The sequence below is a fragment of the Ptychodera flava genome, chromosome 13, assembly GCF_041260155.1.
Source record: "Ptychodera flava strain L36383 chromosome 13, AS_Pfla_20210202, whole genome shotgun sequence".
Taxonomy (NCBI): Eukaryota; Metazoa; Hemichordata; class Enteropneusta; family Ptychoderidae; genus Ptychodera; species Ptychodera flava.
The window spans coordinates 7,218,651-7,238,068 of NC_091940.1; the positions used below are offsets into that span (position 1 = coordinate 7,218,651).

At 38.1% G+C, this 19,418-nt stretch overlaps 2 protein-coding genes across 4 annotated transcripts in view; both read right to left on the minus strand.

Moving 5' to 3' along the window:
* Nucleotides 1–10,557, minus strand: part of LOC139147275 (uncharacterized) — a 60,463-nt gene extending 49,906 nt beyond the window's left edge. For 2 of the 3 annotated variants that reach the window (XR_011555686.1, XR_011555685.1), the window contains exons 1-3: nucleotides 10,050–10,557; nucleotides 8,182–8,247; nucleotides 7,305–7,546 (exon numbers count right to left, since the gene is read on the minus strand). The gene's annotated coding sequence lies outside the window, so the exon portion shown is untranslated. Of the gene's footprint in view, nucleotides 1–400; nucleotides 585–2,853; nucleotides 3,020–6,023; nucleotides 6,114–6,765; nucleotides 7,547–8,181; nucleotides 8,248–10,049 lie in introns of those variants that run through there. The other variant, XR_011555687.1, reaches the window with a different exon arrangement.
* A 5,028-nt stretch (nucleotides 10,558–15,585) lies between these two features.
* On the minus strand, nucleotides 15,586–19,067 carry LOC139147277 (uncharacterized). Its single transcript, XM_070718307.1, has 4 exons — nucleotides 17,749–19,067; nucleotides 17,379–17,505; nucleotides 16,716–16,794; nucleotides 15,586–16,133 (listed from the first exon to the last, which is right to left on the minus strand). The coding sequence occupies exons 1-4, from the start codon at nucleotides 18,263–18,265 to the stop codon at nucleotides 15,915–15,917; spliced, it is 942 nt and encodes a 313-aa protein (XP_070574408.1). The 5' UTR covers nucleotides 18,266–19,067; the 3' UTR covers nucleotides 15,586–15,914.
* Between the last annotated feature and the right edge of the window lie 351 nt (nucleotides 19,068–19,418).

The window sequence follows — 19,418 nt, forward strand, 5'->3', positions numbered from 1 at the left end:
ACAATGCACCAGAAATTAGTAAATTTGGAAACCTTATTCTCATGTATTCTTTGCCGGCACGCCGCCATAGGCGGCGCAAATGTTTTTACCACAAGCATTACTTATATTTGTTTCCCCAGCACTTATGATATAAGCATGCACTACATAGGTCTACTTTACACCTCAGTACACTCAATGTTCTCCTTCCCTTTTCTGACCCAAGAAATCATATTTCAGGATTTCTGTTGCAATATCTCAATGGCATAGGCACTATCTAAAGGGGACTATTTGACTTCTGTAAATTGTGAAAATTTAAAACACAAGACAGGAGTTAATAAACTAGTGTTAAAATCAATATATCATTCTCATAATATAAAATTGTTAGAAAGATGTACAAGTTGACAATGAAAAATTGAGGAACAACAAATATAATGAAATACAATGCGTGAGCCTTGTTTCTCTGACCACAAAAGATATCATATTCCCTGAGAACTTACATCGATGCTTGGTCATGTTAATTATAATGTGACACCACACACCGGATCACTCACTATAGAATCCATCAATTGGTTGGATGACTTGCTCCATAGTTCCTTGTATGCTTTCTAATACAATGAAAAAAAAAAGAGAAAAAATTACCCCTGTAACAAAAATGAACAGAAATTTCCATGCACACAATTTACAAACATGTATTGCTGGGTTAATACATAGATCCTCGAGAAAAACGAGGGTCTATGGTTAATAAAATTATTTTCTATATCAGTAACACACATCGTATAAAAGCATAAGTAAACTGAAAATGCTTGTTGTTTTCAGAAAAAGTGATTGGCACCCTAGTGTGTGTAAAATATGGCTGGCAATATAATAAATAGATCATTATTATTTTACTGCACAGTTTGTGTTCTTAAGGATATACAAGCGTTACATGCACACGGATTTTGTCCCTTTCCATAGGATTACATTGAGAAATACTGGAAAAGCAACTTCTACTATTATTTTCAGGAATATTTGCAGAAATCTCAATCAAAAGAATTAAATAAGTGATCAAATAAAATTGTATGGTCACTGTGCTTAATTTTGAGATAAACAGCATTAAATCATTTTGTCCATAAAAAATGCAGTGGTGAAAAAATGCTGACTCAGCATTTTTCTCATTGACAATTTTAGAGAACTAACAGTATTTAGAATTTTACTGCTTGTACATCCTTAACAGCCATAGGGAAACAGTTATACACATATTGACTGGCCATGAGGGCAACAGCATACCTCTGTACCCCGAGGGACTGTGAGTCACCCCCAAAGACAGACTCTTTCGTGAGGCCGAAGGCCGAGGGAAAGTCTATTTTTGGGGGTGACTCACAGGCCCGAGGGGTTAATGACGTATGCTGTTGCCCTAATGGTCAGTCAATATGTGTTTTATAACACACCTCATCCGCAGTCGACATGCATAAGAACGTACCATAGACAAAATTTGTCGCATGTAATATGTTGGAGTGGTTTGGCAAGAAAAAGTTTTTCCCGACTGGATCGCAGTACTTCTGCAAAACGTTCAGTGCACCTTTGATTATAGTTTTTGTCCGTTTTGAGTCCTTGTTGGAAAGCAGAGCATTCAGTTATTCTTCAGAAAGTAGGATAAACCCAGAAATTTCTCGACTATCGCTTTGATCGGCCGCAGCTGACATCTTCGTTTACATTCCTGTTTGCGCATGCGTCAATGTATCAGTGGTTTATATCACACTTTAACCTAAATTAGCCATACATTGTGTAACTTTCGGCTATTTTGAGGGATTTTGTCGTGTGTATCAACTGCAATGTATTTCTTGAATCCATGAAGTTGAAACACACAACAACAGTGTAAAATAGCTAACTAAGGTAATGATTTTCTGACTGTTAGTACCAATTGCTCATTATGCATAATAACATATATTGGAGAAATATGTTCAACACATTACAGCGAAAACAGAGTCAGCGTGGACTCTCTCTTGTGCCGCGCAACAAAATAAACGCAGCCACTGGCGTTTTTTACAGACAAAACAAACAGACAATGTAGCAAATGTCATCGAATCTTTTTCAAGGCGTACTAGGATTACCAGGACTTACTTTTTTGAACGTGTTGATTTCGTCATGGATGTGTAAGACAAATATATATCTATGTCTTGAACAAAAAATTGAAAAAAATCTAAATTTTAATATTATCAATGGTTTTATCCAACTCACACACTGAAGTAAGAGTTTTCCGTCTTTAAGAGGAACTACTGATGCTAAAAGCGGATAGCGTCAATGGAAAAACACTACGGACCCGACCCCGGGACCCGACCCTAGTACGAGTAGTCGCTGTGGTGGGTGTGGGTAGGGGTAGAGGTGTCAGTCAAACAGTCGACAACGTGCTCACTGTTCGTCGGAATTTCATCTGGACGTTTATAATAGACGTACGTTGATGAAGGTGGCATCGAACAATACTGTCATTTCGATGGCAGCAATCTATATTGAGCTGCTTGATGCGGTGTTTGTTCGGTTGATGCTGTCCCAGTTTCGCTGAAGCTACCACCTCGATTGACCAAGGAAGTTTGTGTAGATGCAGACGCAGGAAACGTGATACCGCGCCGTTCAAGCTCTTTCTCTACATAATTTACCGTATTTTTGGTTTTATTCTCAACTCGTCATGAGGAACTTTTTGTAACAATAAGAATACAAATTGAATCTTTTGTTTGATTTGTGGGATTGATTGAATAGGCGGTGTGCCTTTGATGACGTTAAGTTTGGGTGTTCTGTCTGAAAAAAACGTCTGTGGCTGCGTTTATTTTGTTGCGCCGCACAACAGAGAGTCCACGCTGACTCCGTTTTCGCTGTAATATGGGTATTTTTTACATATACCTTGCAGATTCAGAGGAAACTCCAGAGCATATAGCCTCTTCAAAAGCAGATGATGACGATGATTCCGTGTTTGATGGTATCCATGAACATGTCGTATCAGTTGAGGATGATGTACTTGCTCCTGGAATAACAATGACCTTTGATGATCCTGAACCTACTGGTGTACCTGAGAAGAAGAAAATTGAAGTTGAAGACATGGAAACAGATGATATGGACAATGGCTACACTCAACAGGGTAATCATTTTTAGTAGAAACATCAAGAAAGTAATCAGTTTCACCTGAAAGCAAATACATTACTTGACATGTTAAGCAGCAGATGTTCCTAACACTTGGCTGTGTCACCAGATAGCAGTGCAAATAATTCTCAGTCATAAACATAGCTAAGGAGATGCAGCTATCTGTGACAGGAAAGGCTGTGTTTTTGAGGGTAATCAAAAGGTCAATATGAATGTTGGAGTTTTCATATAGCCTAACCTTCCCCACCACAGGTACATGTAGCTCTGTTTCCACAGCTTTCATATACACAACAGAAACTGATCCATATGCTACCTTTCATGTGAAATATGTATGCAGTTTGACATTATTTCATAGATTAATTGCACAGACATGGTTTACGACAGGATCACCAGTGACTTACCTGTTTGTGACTATTAAAGTTAAATGATACTCAACTGGTGTGGACCTGAATCATGTTGAAAAAATGATCTTGCAAATGCTAAGCAAGTGTGCTATGATATCTCTGAGCTTATTTACAATCCACACTGAGGGCATTTACTTGTCAAAAAATCAAATAGCATCTGAAATTATGGAAGCAGCATCAGAGCTGTCAAAGTATGGCACTGAATTTCTTGTCATGAAATTTATATCTATTATATGATTTTCCAATATCAAATGAAACTGCTTAATAATTTATTAAATTTTGGTATACACTTATAATTTGTACTTTTCTTATACTGAACATAAAAATGTTATTTGCATGCAGATCAGTCAAGTATACCTCATGTCGAAGAAACAACAAATTCAAGCATGGTCATGCAAGAAGAACCATCAAAGAAGGTTAACAACAAATCCACCACAATTGACAGTCTAATATTTGTGCTAGGACAGACAAAAGAAGTAGACAAATTTGACAAAACATGTAATCGTTTGAGGGCCTATCCCAACAATCAGACAAGCGACCTAGCGGCCGATATAGCTCCGCTGTGTTTATGTAGAGAATAACTATTTTTGACACATGTTGGTGGAGAAGGTGAAAATCTTTGATAGCTCAATGCTATGGCCAGAAAAAGTGGCTAAAATAAGCTGCAAAAATACACGATTGAAGATTTCATCATATTTTGAATATATCACATCGAATCATCTCTAAGAACATGTCAACCAAGCTATTTGATGAGTAGTGTTTTGAGAATAAAATTTTCTGACAAAAAATGGCAACAATTGCCCCCAAAAATAAAGATTGCAGATTTCATCATAATTTCAAAAGATCAAATTTAGTTCATCTATAGAAACCTGTATTCCAAATTTCAAAGCTGTTGGACCAGTACTTTTTGAGAAACACATTTTTTGACCAAAAATGGGAAAAATTACCCCAAAAATTTAAAATTGCAGATTTCATCATTATTTCAATAAATATCATTTAGTTCATCTATAGAAACCTGTATACCAAATTTCAAAGCTATCAGATGAGTAGTTTTGGAAATACACATTTTTTGACCAAAAATGGCAAAAGTTGCCCCAAAAATACAAAATTACAGATTTCATCAGATATTCAATATATATTACTTGGCTCATCTGTAGAAACCTGTATACCAAATTTCAAAGCTATCAGACCAGTACTTTTTGAGAAACACATTTTTTGACCAAAAATGGCAAAATTGCCCCAAAATATACAAAATTGCAGATTTCATCATAATTTCAACAATTATCATGAAGGTTAATCTGTAGGAACCTGTATACCAAATTGCAAAGCTATCAGATGAGTAGTTTTGGAAATACACATTTTTTGACCAAAAATGGCAGAAATTACCTCAAAAATGCAAATTTGCATATTTCTGCACAATTTGAACAAATCTGAAATAGATCATCCCCAGAGACATATGTACCAAATATCAAAGCTATCTGACTGGTAGTATTGAAGAAGAAGATTTTTAAAGATTTTTTTACCAAAAATGACAAAAATTGCCTTAAAAATACAAATATGCAAATTTCATCACGATTTGAACAAATCTGACTGAAGTCACCCTAAGTAAACTGTATATTAAATTTCAAAGCAATCGGACAAGTGGTTTCAGAGAAGAAGATTTTTTTACCAAAAACACCAAAAATTGCCCCAAAAATACAAATATGCAAATTTCACCACAATATGAACAAACTTAAGTGAGGTCACCCAAAGTGAACTGCATATAAAATTTCAAAGCAATTGGACTTGTGGTTTCAGAGGAGAAGGCAATTGTTGACGAACGACGACGGATGACGACGACGGACGACGACAGACGACGACGGAAAAATCAACCTATTTGATAAGCTCCGCGTCGCTGGACAGCGGAGCTAAAAATAAATGACGAATAAGGTACAAGTAGGAACGAAGCTGTTAAAATCATACAGAATAGCCAAACAGTCAATCAAGGAGTGGGAACAAGAATATTGTGTAAATCATGGGGGCAGTGCACCGAATTTGGAAGATTATAAGAAGAATAAACATATACTGAAATTGTACAAACAAACAAAATTAGCTGCCTAATTCCTAAAACACCGAAATATTGATTATTGCTAGAATCTGTATTTTAATGAAGGCAAATACTGTGTTTACAATTGTACATATCATTGCATTTTTAAGCTTACTACATTTTAAGAGAGACGCAAAGAGCTTTGTGCATTTTTTTTTTGCATGGGCAATTGGTGAAATGGATTTATCAATTTTAATCCAAAATATATATTTGCATTTCCATGCAGCAATATTAGAGCTGCTATTTTGTTAAATTGCACAATACCTAATCTTGACAATATGGGCTTAATTAATGCATACTTTAAAGTAGCACTGTTCTTATATTCTTGGAATATTGAATTTTGTTGGGAAAAAACAACCAGCTCCTCTAGTGCTGTATACAGTCTTTAAAAATACTGACTAATAAATATGTATTGAACTTGTTATGGGGTATCATGATCTTACCTGAATACTGCTCTTCAATTCATTGGTTACCGTAATAGCAAATATGAAGCAGAATGTTTTAAACTGCCACTGCAATGCACTGGTTGTTTCCTGTATTCCATAAGGAGAAAGCCATTTAATATCTATACACAACTGGCATGAGTAATATTCTTCCCCTTCCTGTTTCCTTGCCATATAAAATACCCCTCTTCACATGGAATGAACTACCCCCCTTCCTTACCACTACAACCAATCACTGTCAGTAAATATTGTCTAACCCAACATTAAGAACTGAGATGGAAATGGAAATAAAGGATGCATTTCATTAGATACGTCAAGATTAAAAATTATTAGACAGTGGGAACGTAAACTACAGATCATTTGTTGAATGCATAGACGACATTGGAATTTGAAGGTCATTATGCAATCACGAAAAGTCGGTGAGACGACTCGGAACAAGTAAATGTTAGTAACGACGTCCTCTACATCTAACGAAAGCTGTATGCTTCGTCAGCTTGTATTAGTTTAATGCTTACATGGTAATAGAAGCCCTACGAGTACATTCGTTTCAAAATATCGATAACCTGGCAGCCTTTAGCCGAAGGAATTTAGTAAAAACTGATCACGTGATTATAAATTTCTTGCACGATCTGCAGTTTGAAGTCCCCCCCCCCCCCGGTTAAAAGACACAAAGCAAAACATGTTGTTATCGTATGCGTGTGACCCCTGGAATTCGTTTTGAAAATATTTGATATATACTTACCTTCATTATGTAGTTTCAAAAGCGGCACCTGAGTCTGTCCCTGGCCTGGCTTGATGAATGATGGCGAATCAACATCATGAAACATGTGCTGATGGCCGCGATCGACCATGATGGCGTAGCCACAATATCCTTCGTCTGAGTCCATTTCGCGATTTTGATATGTATAAGTCTTAACTTAGTGGGCTCTGAATATGCTAAGAATATGCTAAAGACCGAACGGTGAGGTGGGTTGGCATAAATGCCGTTCCAAACCTCCCGTTTAGGTCTTTTGCCCACGTGAGCCGAAGCGTACACTCGCACACCACACAGACACAGACACATCTGCGATCCAGTTGAACCACGCGGGCTGAGCGCGCTCATGGAGTTATGAATATTTATTAGTATCAATTCGCATATTCATGAGAAATTTCTAGAGCCTCGCCTTAACATACTCGAGGTGCTGATTAATAAAACTTTAATTGATATAACACCCATGGAGCCTGCAGTTCAGATTGCAAAAGGAAATATATTCTACACAAACATTGATCTTTTTCACATACCTTAAGTGGAACAATACCAGGTTTCCAATGTACATCTTTACTCCACACCCTGTACTGAAGTTGAGCCTTGCCTTGCGAGTTCTTAGTTACAAGAAAAGCATGAGGAATGGAATGTTTGTGCAGATCTGCACAGTATGGTTTCAGCCATTCACGGATATCATACATTTCACTGAGCAATGCTACTGTAGAACCATTCTTGGAGTGGCCTGATTGCAAGATATCCAAAAACGTATCCATAAGGTCTGAAATTTTAACATACGAATAATTGATTTATTAGTGAAATCACGTTGCCTAGTCTGACCAGTGGGTATGGCTTCCTGAGCAAAATTATGAAGATGCAGCATTAATACCTTGTAGATTAATTGGACAAGTACGGTACTATATTAAACTTTCACAGCACATTATACAAAGTTGATTTACGAAAGAATTCAATGAGCAGAATAATGTCAGTTCAGAACCTATTTTGTGTGATATCAAGAGCTGCTCCAGTTGTTTGAATATAGCTTGAAACATGCTGATATACTGGCAAACTCTACACAGTCTCTTCTCTGGCAATAGACAGACAATATATAAACATGCACTGAGAAATAAAAGGTTTCTACCAGGCATTCGTTATTGAATGGACGTTTGAAAATGAATGAGACAGGATAGCAAATATTATATGTTTGGACCACATGAGGGTTGTCAAAGGAAAGAGACTTTGACATTGAGCAGTGCATTTCATCTTGATCTCTCACATAAATTCATCAGTTTTCATACAGAAAAGGGGTCATTTCTGACAGTTTTATGAAAAAAAGATGAAAAAGAGTCTTTTTCCCTTTAATGTAGCTGTATCTTTGCATCAAATTCTTTCCAAAGTAATTTTTAAAATACTTACTGTCCAGAGTGATGACATCTGCACGTTTAATTTTGTTAGATAATACACTGAACACTTGGTCAATTTCTGTTAGAAAAGAAGACAATTTGAATTAAAACTTTATTACACCAGATATTAATTACATAAGTAATTCCATGTAATTCCAGAATGTGCATAATTTAACTACAAATACTTATAATTTCATGCTAAAAACACTGGGAGTTCACTTGCTTTACCGCATGTTATTGAGCAGTAAGCTTTTTTTAGACAACTGGATGAAAGGATTAGATATGGATATCTAAACATGAACATGAATTTAGGGACATGCTAACTTGAGATAGGGGCTAAGGGCTGGCCTAATGAATCCTACCCGGTAGTCAGGGATTAAACCTAGAATAGAACTTTTGTCAGGTATGGACAAACCTTAGCTCTGGGTCCATTGTCAGTGTGCATGAAGCCATGTTCTATGTTAGACGCATGTTCTATGTTCATTTTAAAATGTGTACTAAATAGACTATATAGGTGGATGTAGGGATTTATCCTTTTTAATTTTTGTAGATTACCATTGCTAACCATTGACAATTGGCCTGTCAATGTGGGCAGTGCACTGTTCACATTGCTTGCCCGTTTTTTCTGTTGGTGGATTATTGATCCATAACAGCAGCAGTGTGAACTTAAGCTAGATAAATACCAAATCGTTCATTTTTCTGTCAAATTTTCAAAATTCTCTGAGAATACGCCTTCAAGTAAGACCCAGAATTGAGATGTGTCGCCAGTTCAAGATAAGGAATGGTTTCCGTGTAATTCACGATTTTAAAAATCAAAACAAATGCACGTGGCTATCCCGGTTAAATCGGGGAGCTTTTGTAAACATTGTGGACACATTTGCATTGTTATTTCCATAATCCATCTTGAGTGACACAACGTTGCGTTGCACTAGCTAATTTACATAATGACGTGCTGTGACTTCTCCAAACACCAGGATTACTTCCGTCTGTAAACAATAAACCGTAATTAAATGTTTGTCGAAGCCTAGTCCAATAAACAAGTATTCGTACAGTTCCAGACATAGTCTACACCAGAGAGCAAGTCATTTTTCTTAGTGTGGTCAAGACATCGTGTCAACGACGATTTCTCAGCAGTGCGACGTTTTATCACTCTTTGCTTAGGGTTGGTCGGAGCCTGCACACGCCGCTTTACGGTGGTTGACGTCTTTTTCGCAATGTTAGATAAACAATTACACAGTGTTCATTCTAGGATTTACAAACAACGGGCCACTGTTGGCCCCAACTCCTGTTCCAAGGGGGCCATTTTAGAAAATTGGGGGGCCATCATCATCACACATGTAAAAACCTTGAATTTTCTGCAGAAAATACAATAGTCTATCAAGTCAAGAAAAGGAGAATACTGGAGATCCCCCCCCCCCCCACCCGTAACCAACCAAGCCTACTGCAAAGTTGTCCCTTGTACGTACGCAACAGGCCCAATAACGGCAACAGCAAACCGTTTGGTTTGATTCAATTGTTTACGTAACTTATGTGATGAATTATTGATATGTCGGACTTGAACAACTGTACAAATTGCTAAGGACTGTGATTTTGACTGTGAAAACGATCATGATCAAAGCTTTAACACTGGACACTGGTAGGATTTCTCCGAGAGTGGCCCTCGATTTGCACGCATCGACAATTAGGCTACTCATACACTGATATAGCACGAGACTGTAACCCGTACGACCTATAAAATAAAGTGATCGATACATCAACTTTTAAACATAACTCGTACGTATTAGCAAATTTACGATCATTGGTTCTGGTCAAAGGGTTTTACACAGCGGTGTTGTTCAATGCAAAGACCTCGCTACTCTGGAAAAACGAGATGTGTCCTACCTAAAATGTGTTGCTCTTCAAAACGATCATGGACGTTTTCCTTGCAGTGTTCAACGTTTCGTTTGTACGGACGGTAGATGTTGCAAACGCTTCAATTTAAGGGACTGCCCGATCATCCTGGGTTCATCACTATAACGGCGTTAAAAATCCGAGTGTCGGCTAGCTTTCCACCTTTACGCAGCGGCCAGTGCCGTTGTTTTATATGCTTATTCATCGGCCATGTGGCCATGCCACATGCGTACGGCTCCAAAACACCGTTGCCCCTACATCAGTCCTTTCTACCCAGCTTCCTATGTACCACCATATATGCTGTAGTGGGTATTTAATTGCAAAGGTTGATAGGTAACTGAATCGTTTTACATGTCACACTATGACTGAGGTAATGACCTTCGGGGAGCTACGCGAATGTATGAACTACGTGAACTCTGCGTGATCGACCCATTCATATAATGTTGCGCCCTTAGTGGCGCGTCAAACGTAGAAATGAGGGCCATTCGAGATTTTATTGCGCAATAGCGCGTCCTAGAATTAATTCTGCAATTGGTGCGATAGTACGCTATCAAGTTTACGGTTCTGCAATGTCTATATAGCGTGTGAGGGGAGTGTGATCTGGGGAACGCAAACAAGCTTATCTGCATATGAATTTAGGACACGCCCGCTATCAGTAATGACTGCTGACGTCATTGTTTTTTCCCACTGAAGCCATTCGCTGTGGCGATGTGTCGACACGCAAGGCTCCAAAAATTGGTAGTTTTCCGCGATTTATTTTATTTCCTGGGACTTTTTCTCTGAACAACTGTCATTCCCGGCCGACATCATTACTTGGTAACAAAGTATGTCCGTGTTGAGGCTCGTGCACGTCTAATTATCAAATGCCGTAGCGTAGAAGTATCAAAACATGTTTTTTGCGTTTTTCTCGAATTCAATGTGTGAATGAAGTACCCTTCTTTGGCACCTCGTCAATTCGCGTTCACAAACACTAGCTGCTTGAAATTCACACCGTCCATTGGAAACATAATGAACTCAATATCCGTGTCTGGGATTTCCTTTTATATGCCTTTGTTATTTTTTAATGCGCTCTTAAAGGTGTTGGACGAAGGTGCTTTTCAAGGAATTTTAATTATCACGCCATAGAATTTGAATGGACATGGTTTTGAAGGATATTGTCAAGGCTTGTCAATGAAGAAATTCCAACCGGAAATCTTGCAGCGTGTTTGCATAAGGCCGGGAAAACCGGTTTTTGGAAGGTTCAGCAAAACGCTTGTCACGTGACTCTTATGCAAATAATGACCGTGCACTGTTCTTGGTCGGATAGCTCTATATCAGGGCTTTCAGAAAATGTATACTTTATTGGGGTTTGGGACATGTTCAATTGAGAAAACAAGTGTCTAGGCAGTATAGATAATAGCTTCACAGGTGCCTACAACTGATCCAGGGCTAAACAAACCAAAGTAAGAAGTAACTCACCTTCATGTGTATGCCCTTTCATAAGGAAATTTATGTGAACCTGTTAAATTGAAATGAAATAGTCAATCAACCTGTACACTCATTAGTTTTGAACGTGAACATTCCTATCAGTGACAATCATGTGCTACAAGATCTTTTGAGCATCCTTATGGATTTAAAGCTCAGTACTGTACAAGTGTATACTTGTTCTTTCAGGGACATTGTATGTGCAAATGACACAAAATAGAGAATTCAAGTGATGCTATTGATAGGTCTTACAATATGATGTTCTTCCAAAGGAAGCCAAAAAATTCTTGATGATTTGAATTGATGACCTTATTAGTAAATCTGTATAGTAAAGGTACCAGAATTTTTTGACCCCAAATCTCTAGCAAATAATGACAGAAGTACCAAACAAAATCTATCAATCTTTTTCTCTACATCAAGAGGTTAGAAGCAAAATGTGCTATCGGTTCAGTTTCTATCTTAATCCCAAAGTGACCAGAAATTATCTTACTCCCACACCAAAATTGACATACTCACAGAGATTACAATTAAAGCTTTGTCTCTATTTTTAAAATTCAAAAAAAGAAAGAGATTTACTAGCACCATAATAAAACTCACTTCCTTGAAGTTGTCCATCTCCACAAGGTAGCCCAAGAGACCGAAGACAAATCGGTTTTTGTTTTCCCGAAAGCAGTTATCCAATTGAAGGAACATCACATCTGGTATAGTATCCAAACAGAGTAGAACATGCAAAATGATGTTCATGGTCAGGTTACTGTCATGGCAGAACTGCATGACATCAAAATAACCCATGGCTGCCCTTCCACGTACAAGTACACCAGTAAGGTGAGTTCTGAGTAACCACAGGCCACTCGTCGTTTTTCTGGACTGCCGCAAACATTGAAGGAAGAGTTTGTTTTGATCCATTCCATCAATAATGAAGCTCAGATATTTCCCAGGATTAGATCTGCCAAGTTCTCTGTGCTGGAAATACGTTTCTCTCTCTTCCCTGCAAAACAAACGAGCTATACCAGTACATTACTTTTGCACTTACAGTAGCTCATAAAATGAGGAATTGTAGTTCACCCCTAAACTAATTTCCATCCTGTTAGTATTCCTATCAAGAGAACTTCTAGGAATAATCTACCAAATCTCCCAATTTGCAAGCATAATAGAAAACTTTTCTATTCCTCTTCACAATGACTCGTTTTTGCCCATCATGCCCCACCTGTACTAGTCAGACTCTTGCAGAGGCCACTCAAACAGATCACAACAACCAGATAGCTATAAGTTCAGGAAACACCCAAACTAATGACTCTCAAACCAAAACAAAACTGTCACTGCCGGGTGCATATAACCGGGGCCACAGAGATAAGCTAGGAATGAGAATAACAAAAGACCCGCCCTTTTAGAGTAGAAATACTTCTCAACAAATAACATGTACACCACTATCCCTGGAATCCATAGGTGCAAAGTTCAAGGCCACGTTCATATTTTGGATGCTTGTATGGCCTCTCACACAGCTGCCCCATAGAAAAAATGGCAAGAGTGCTACAATTTGCTGCGCACACTTTCCGACTTACGAACAGCACCTGAAATTATGTATTTAGCCTAAAAATACAAAATGCTGTTGCTATCTTTTCAATAAATACGTGTATTTACTCAAATATCTCCTTGATGACTGCTGACAATCCTGAATGGACAGCTATATGATGCAAAAAGCGAGCTGGCAAATTACTGTGTGCTTGCCTTTTTTTCTCTGGGGTGGCAGTGTGGCCTAGAACGCTGCACCTATGGATTCCAGGGCTAGTACACTACAAACAGGGGAGGTGGGTAGGAGCTCTAGATAGGTATACAAATAGGGCATTTTTAGTTTAGCGGAAAACTACTATTCTAGCCATTGTATACCTTAGAAAACTTCTAGGAACAAACATTTAGAGTCCGGCAGATTATTCGTGGAAGTTCTCTGGTAGGTATACAATGGGTAGAAACCAACTGCTTGATTTCCTGCATGTATCAACTGATGGTAAATTATAGCAGCAGTCATATGAATGCAACTGTTCAGAGATGGTGGAGCAGCTTATCAATATTTTGTTGAAAATTTGCTGCCCGTTTTGTGTGGTACACTGGCATTTCAGCATGACTCAGAGATTAGGATGAGAAAGTAGAAGATTTACAAAACCAGAACACTGAAAACATAGGAGTACTTCAACAGTGAAGTGCACCCAAAAGTGTGACATTGACCCCAAAATTCAAACTTTTAATTTGACTTTGAAAGTTATTCAGGTAAAGAGGACTGATGATCTACCTTATGAGAATACATATTAAAAGATAAACTTGTTTCACATTGCTTCAGGAAAACTGACTGATTGACGTGATGTCATGACCAATGGCAACGCGCGTAACATTGACAGACAGTGTTTTCCTTGTAGTAGTTTTAAATGCCATGTCTCAACTAGCTGTTGCAAAGGACAAGTTAAATTCATTGTATACAGTTTGTTATTTCACTATTATAGGAAATCACTTATCTTTGGATATTTTACTGCTTTTGAATACCTACAATTATAGAAATCTTGTATTGTGGGTAACGTATGTAACATGGACAGACAATATAGATGACATTCCTATCTACACAAAAGCTCTCAATATATATATGTCACATCATGTTTACAAATATTGTGGAGAAGATTAAATGTAATTATGCTTTGCCATGCTTTTATGGTTATTTATTGGACACTGTAATGCTATCCCTACAGCCTTTCAAACCACACTTACAAAAGTGAACATGCAACAGATTCTGACAAGCATGCACCATATCTGCCAGTCATTCTGAAATCAATGCACTGCATCCTATTAAAATTAACCTGTGTTAATAAGTCTAAAAGGTCCTTTAACTGTAACTTTTGGCTGTTTCTCAGGATTTATCTTCTGTGAATCAACTGCAGTTTCTGGTTCAAATCCATGAAGCATGAAATACTCTGTATTTAGCTTTATCAACACAGCCTATATGGGTAGTAATTATTGTGATTATTGAAAACTGAACTGAAGCCAGGACAAGAATTCATTTATCAACAATAATGGTTATTACTTACATACAGGCTGTGTTGATAAGCATTCAGTGCAGGGAATTATATCATGTTATATATAGGGAGTAGAACAAGAAACTTTAGTTCATACAAAAAACCTGAATACTAAAAAAACCCAGCTAAACATCACAGCTATTTTGTCACCTTCACCAGCTTTTCCTGATAGGGCTTAACCACGCCAAGTGCACCTTCCCTATAGCTTTCCTTTCTTTTCGCACTGTCCTTCATGCTCATGCACATCTCTCTTTGTGCACATCTGTTCTAAAGCACTTGCCAGTCCCAAGCCTGGATGAAGTTGGAGGGAGCCCTAACATTCTGAATGAGTGCTGTCATTAAAATTAAAATTTCAATATTGTCAGGTTAGTTTATCTCTGACATCAAAATTTGTGCAAACACCCTCATATATGAGGAGAGCAGGTAATACATCCAAGTAGATTTATCCTATGAATCAAAATGTCAATAAAGTCTCCTCCTATTAATTTGTATGGATGAACACTGTCAGGTAAGTTAATTTTAGGAATCAAAATTCAACAAAACTCAAACATGGAGTGTAAAGGTACTTTTTACTTTATTATGAGCTGAACAATGGTAAGTATTTCATAGGTACTGAACTAGTTACAGATTATTCATAAAAAGGACAGTACGTTATACAGTATGGATCACTGTCAGGAATCAAACTTCAGCAAAGCCCCTCAAACACAAGGGGTGTACTTCGTACTTTCTGAACAATGGTAAGTATTTCACAGGAACTTAACTAGTTACAGCTTACTCATCTAAAAGGACAGTACGTTATACAGTATGGATCACTGTCAGGTAAGTTAACCCTTTGCACCCTGGTACTTTATGACGTCATTGGACATTTATGTCCGAGCCGGGTTCAAAGGGTTAATATCGGGAATCAAACTTCAACAAAGCCCCTAAAACACTTGGGGTACCACTGTACTTCGTACTTTCTGAACAATGGTAAGTATTTCACAGGAACTCGTACACCGTAGTTACAGATTACTCATCAAAAGACAGTACGTTATACAGTGCGGCCATCACTGTCAGGTAAGTTGACATAGGGAATCAAACGTCAGCGAAACCCTTCAAACACAAGGGGCGTACTTTGTACTTTCTGAACAATGGTAAGTATTTCATGTTAACTTAACTAGTTACAGATTACTCATCAAAAGACAGTACATTATACAGTACGGATCACTGTTAGGTAAGTTTACCTACAATGCCAAAGACAAATACAGTGCACAGACATGTTACAGTAGGCAAGGGCAATGGACAATGATTGGCATAAACTACTTGCCACAGTCTTCAAGTTATTTTCAAATACCTAGCCTAAGTCTAGCTCTGCAACCTCTGCTGCAGCTTTAATTTTATCTGAGTCAAACAAAAAGTGTTCTCTATTAGTCAAGGATTTGAGACTAATTGCTGATATTATTTCTGTTGTTGGCACCCATGATACATCCTCTCGGGTCGGCCAAATATATTTGCCATCGGAAACCCTCTTCATAAACTTGACTTGGAAAAGATTTCCATCCTTGTGAACAATCTGTGTATGATAAAAGGAAAGTTTGGACAATCAGTACCATTAATTCTTTTAATTAAATGGCGGGGGTTGTCGGGACTGCATCTGCGCAACTTTTTTGTTTACAAACAATATATTTCATGCATGAAATTGAAATTCATCAGTTCAAAACAGATATAGTTTACAATGTACACCATGGTAAACATGTTGCAACTTCCATCCCTCTCCAATGTACTTTGAATACGGTGTGTTGGTCGTATGGGTCCATACAACCAATGTAAACACCGTATTCAAAGTACATTGGGAATGATGGAAGTTGCAACATGTTTACCATGGTGTACATTGTAAACTTTATCTGTATTGTTTGTAAACAAAAAAGTTGCGCAGACGCAGTTCCGACAACTCCCGACCTTTAATATACAAGCAGCTTATTTACTGTAAATGCTTGTAAAATGTATCTGACACTTAAGAAGACAATTACCAATAAAACACTTCTTGAACTGAATTTTTCCGGTATCTTTCATATATGTTATTAAAAATTTACTTTATTGATGGAATTGGGCCAACGTAAATGTGCACATTATATTTGTGAATGTTTGAACATACCTGCCCAAGAAACATCAGTGGTCTACCTCGAGCACTCTCAACTCTAACCAGGATGAAGTCACAAACATGGAAGCCAGAACTGCAAACCAAAAAAATTGTATTTTCAATTTAACCTGTTCACCCCAATTCCCTGTAAACAGGTCCACACTCACCATTGATAACAATGGGATTGGGCCAAACCATGGTGGTGAAAGGGTAAAAGAATCACTGACCAAGTTAACTGAATAATTGTTTTACAGGCAGAGTATACCTCTTAATTAGTAACAATACATGCCACATAACTTGAAAACTACACAGTGTTTTTTAAACCTGTATTGGGTTACACATGTACATGTTTGCAAAGCAAATATATCTATGACTTGTACAAAGCTGGGTAATACTCAAAACAAAACCTTTACAAAACACTCATTTCAGAAATATACATTCCTTTTTTATTTTTTTATTGGGGGGGGGGGGGGGGGTGGGGGGGGGTGGGGGGGGGGGGGGGGGGGGTGGGGGGGGGGGGGGGGGGGGGGGGGGGGGGGGGGGGGCATATGGCCGGCATCTCATTGGCACTTTGTAATGGGCTTAGCATCTTCACAGCTTCATTTTTCCGAAACCTACCAGCAAGTTAATGTTTAGAAAGAATTTCATTAAAGGTAACTGACAATGACAAGTACAAACCTTCCTACTGGCTGTGTGTCAGATATACACGACTCAATAGCATCAGTCTCCATGACATGTTCACAAGGTTGGTCAGTCTGATTGTCACTTTCCAAACGTGCATCAGGTGCAGATTCTGAATTAACAACTGGAAAGAGAAAATAAAGGAAACCATGATTTATAAAATACAAGACACTGACTGTTCCATACATTTGCTGTGGCCCAGGTACAATATTGTGAATAAATCTCTTGAATGATAACCAACCAACTAATAAAGTGATGGAGATGTTGTTCCCACTGAAAATTAGATAGTCACAACTATACAAGATAAAAACATTTCTGTTGGCTACCATGGTCAAATGGATTCACGTGTTCAAACTGAGTCAATTACCTGTGTTAGTATTGGTTGAAGGGGATAGCTTCAGCATTCTCCAGGAGTCAACCCATCTTTGGTTTTCACAGCCAGTAGCATCACTGAGGCACAGAATACAATAACATGATAAGTCTCGACTTTGAAGTGCATATACCTCTCCAGTGCTGCGGACTGAGTGCAGTTTACGAGTCCCCTTGACAGTTTTTACTACACGAGACGGCCGGTCACGCTGGATGTCACCAGTTTCTGTCCAGTAGAAGGTACGTCTGAACGAGTTTGTTGATTTTGCCAATGATTTCTGGCAGAAGTCATACACAGCCTGTGGACAAGTTGGTATAAATTCCTGATTTTTCACTGCTCTTGACAATGCAGCCTTAATGACTCCACCTTCCCCATCACATGGTCCTTTGCCATGTCGTGAACCGAAGTAGTTTCTTTCTATGGAACACTGGACATCCTTTTCTGCAAAGGATACATCCGCAAATGGTGTACGGGACTTGTACTGGCTTGAACATCCATCGGAAAATATTACCATTCTTTGCACATCCAGCTTTCGGACATCTCTTAGATGTTTACACACTGTCTTGGTGAACTCATTCACAGCATGACTGTCATGGCTCAGATCATTGGAAACAAGTCATCGTTGATGACACAGTCCCGCTTGTCCATTTTGATATAATCTTTGGTGTCTAGGTAGCTGTGGTCTAGGTCAGTGTGGAATGACATTGATGCAACGGGTGCATCAGGCCTGTGACTTGCATAATAAAGTAATCTGAGGAACGTTCAATAAATGACTCATCTCTGCCGGTAATGACCACTGAAGGAACTTTTGATTACATCACACATAACGATGCCCTCACTGCCTCTAATGTCATGACAGCACATACTATACACATGGTTTGGTGGAATTTTCGAAATGGTATGGGATCGGGTATGTTGTTGTAATCAGCCATTTCAGATCATATAATGAAACAAATTAATGTGCACAAGAATGCAGCCATAGTATTTTATCTTCGTATCACGTTTGAACAAAATCAGTCCATCGAGGGACAGTGACCTATGTTTATGTTTCAAAGACATAAAAAAATCACACCAAAATTGAAATCAAATGGCTGTCTATTGACCATATGGATCATAGCACAAAATTAGTAGACATGCATATGTATGCCATAGTACTTTATCTTTGTACCAAGTCTCAACAACATTGGTTAAGGAATATTTGCATATGATTAAGCCTCAAAGACATGAAAAAATCCAAAAATGACCATCTGGCAGCGATATTGGAAAAAAATGACAATCTGGCAGCCATATTGGAACATGTCACGAAGTAAATTGACATGTATTATGCCATAGTGCTTGATCTTTGTGCCAAGTTTTGACAAAATGGGTGTAATGACCTTTGAATTATGCTTCAAAGACATGCAAAATGTCAACAAAATGGCAGTTCTGCAGCCATATTGGATCCTATTGCAAGGTTAATTGATACATGCATATGTATGCCATATATAGTGCTTTGCCTTTGTGCCAAGTTTGAACAAAATCGGTTCAAGGATGTTTTAGTTATGGTTCAAAGACATGAAAAAATCGCAAAAAAATGGCCGCCTGTCGGCCATATTGGATCATATCATGAAATAAATTGGTGTTCATATGAAGTGCATAATGTTTTGCTTTTGTGCCGAGTTTGAACA

Bases quoted from the DNA above. Each gene is read 5' to 3' on its own strand.
- LOC139147277 (XM_070718307.1), bottom strand. From the start codon at position 18,265: ATGGTAATATTTTCCGATGGATGTTCAAGCCAGTACAAGTCCCGTACA. The intron at 17,506-17,748 runs GTAATTGACTCA...TTCTCTTTCCAG, and splicing joins TTCAACCAATACTAACACAG to TTGTTAATTCAGAATCTGCA. The intron at 16,795-17,378 runs GTTTGTACTTGT...TTTGGTTTGCAG, and splicing joins GACACACAGCCAGTAGGAAG to TTCTGGCTTCCATGTTTGTG.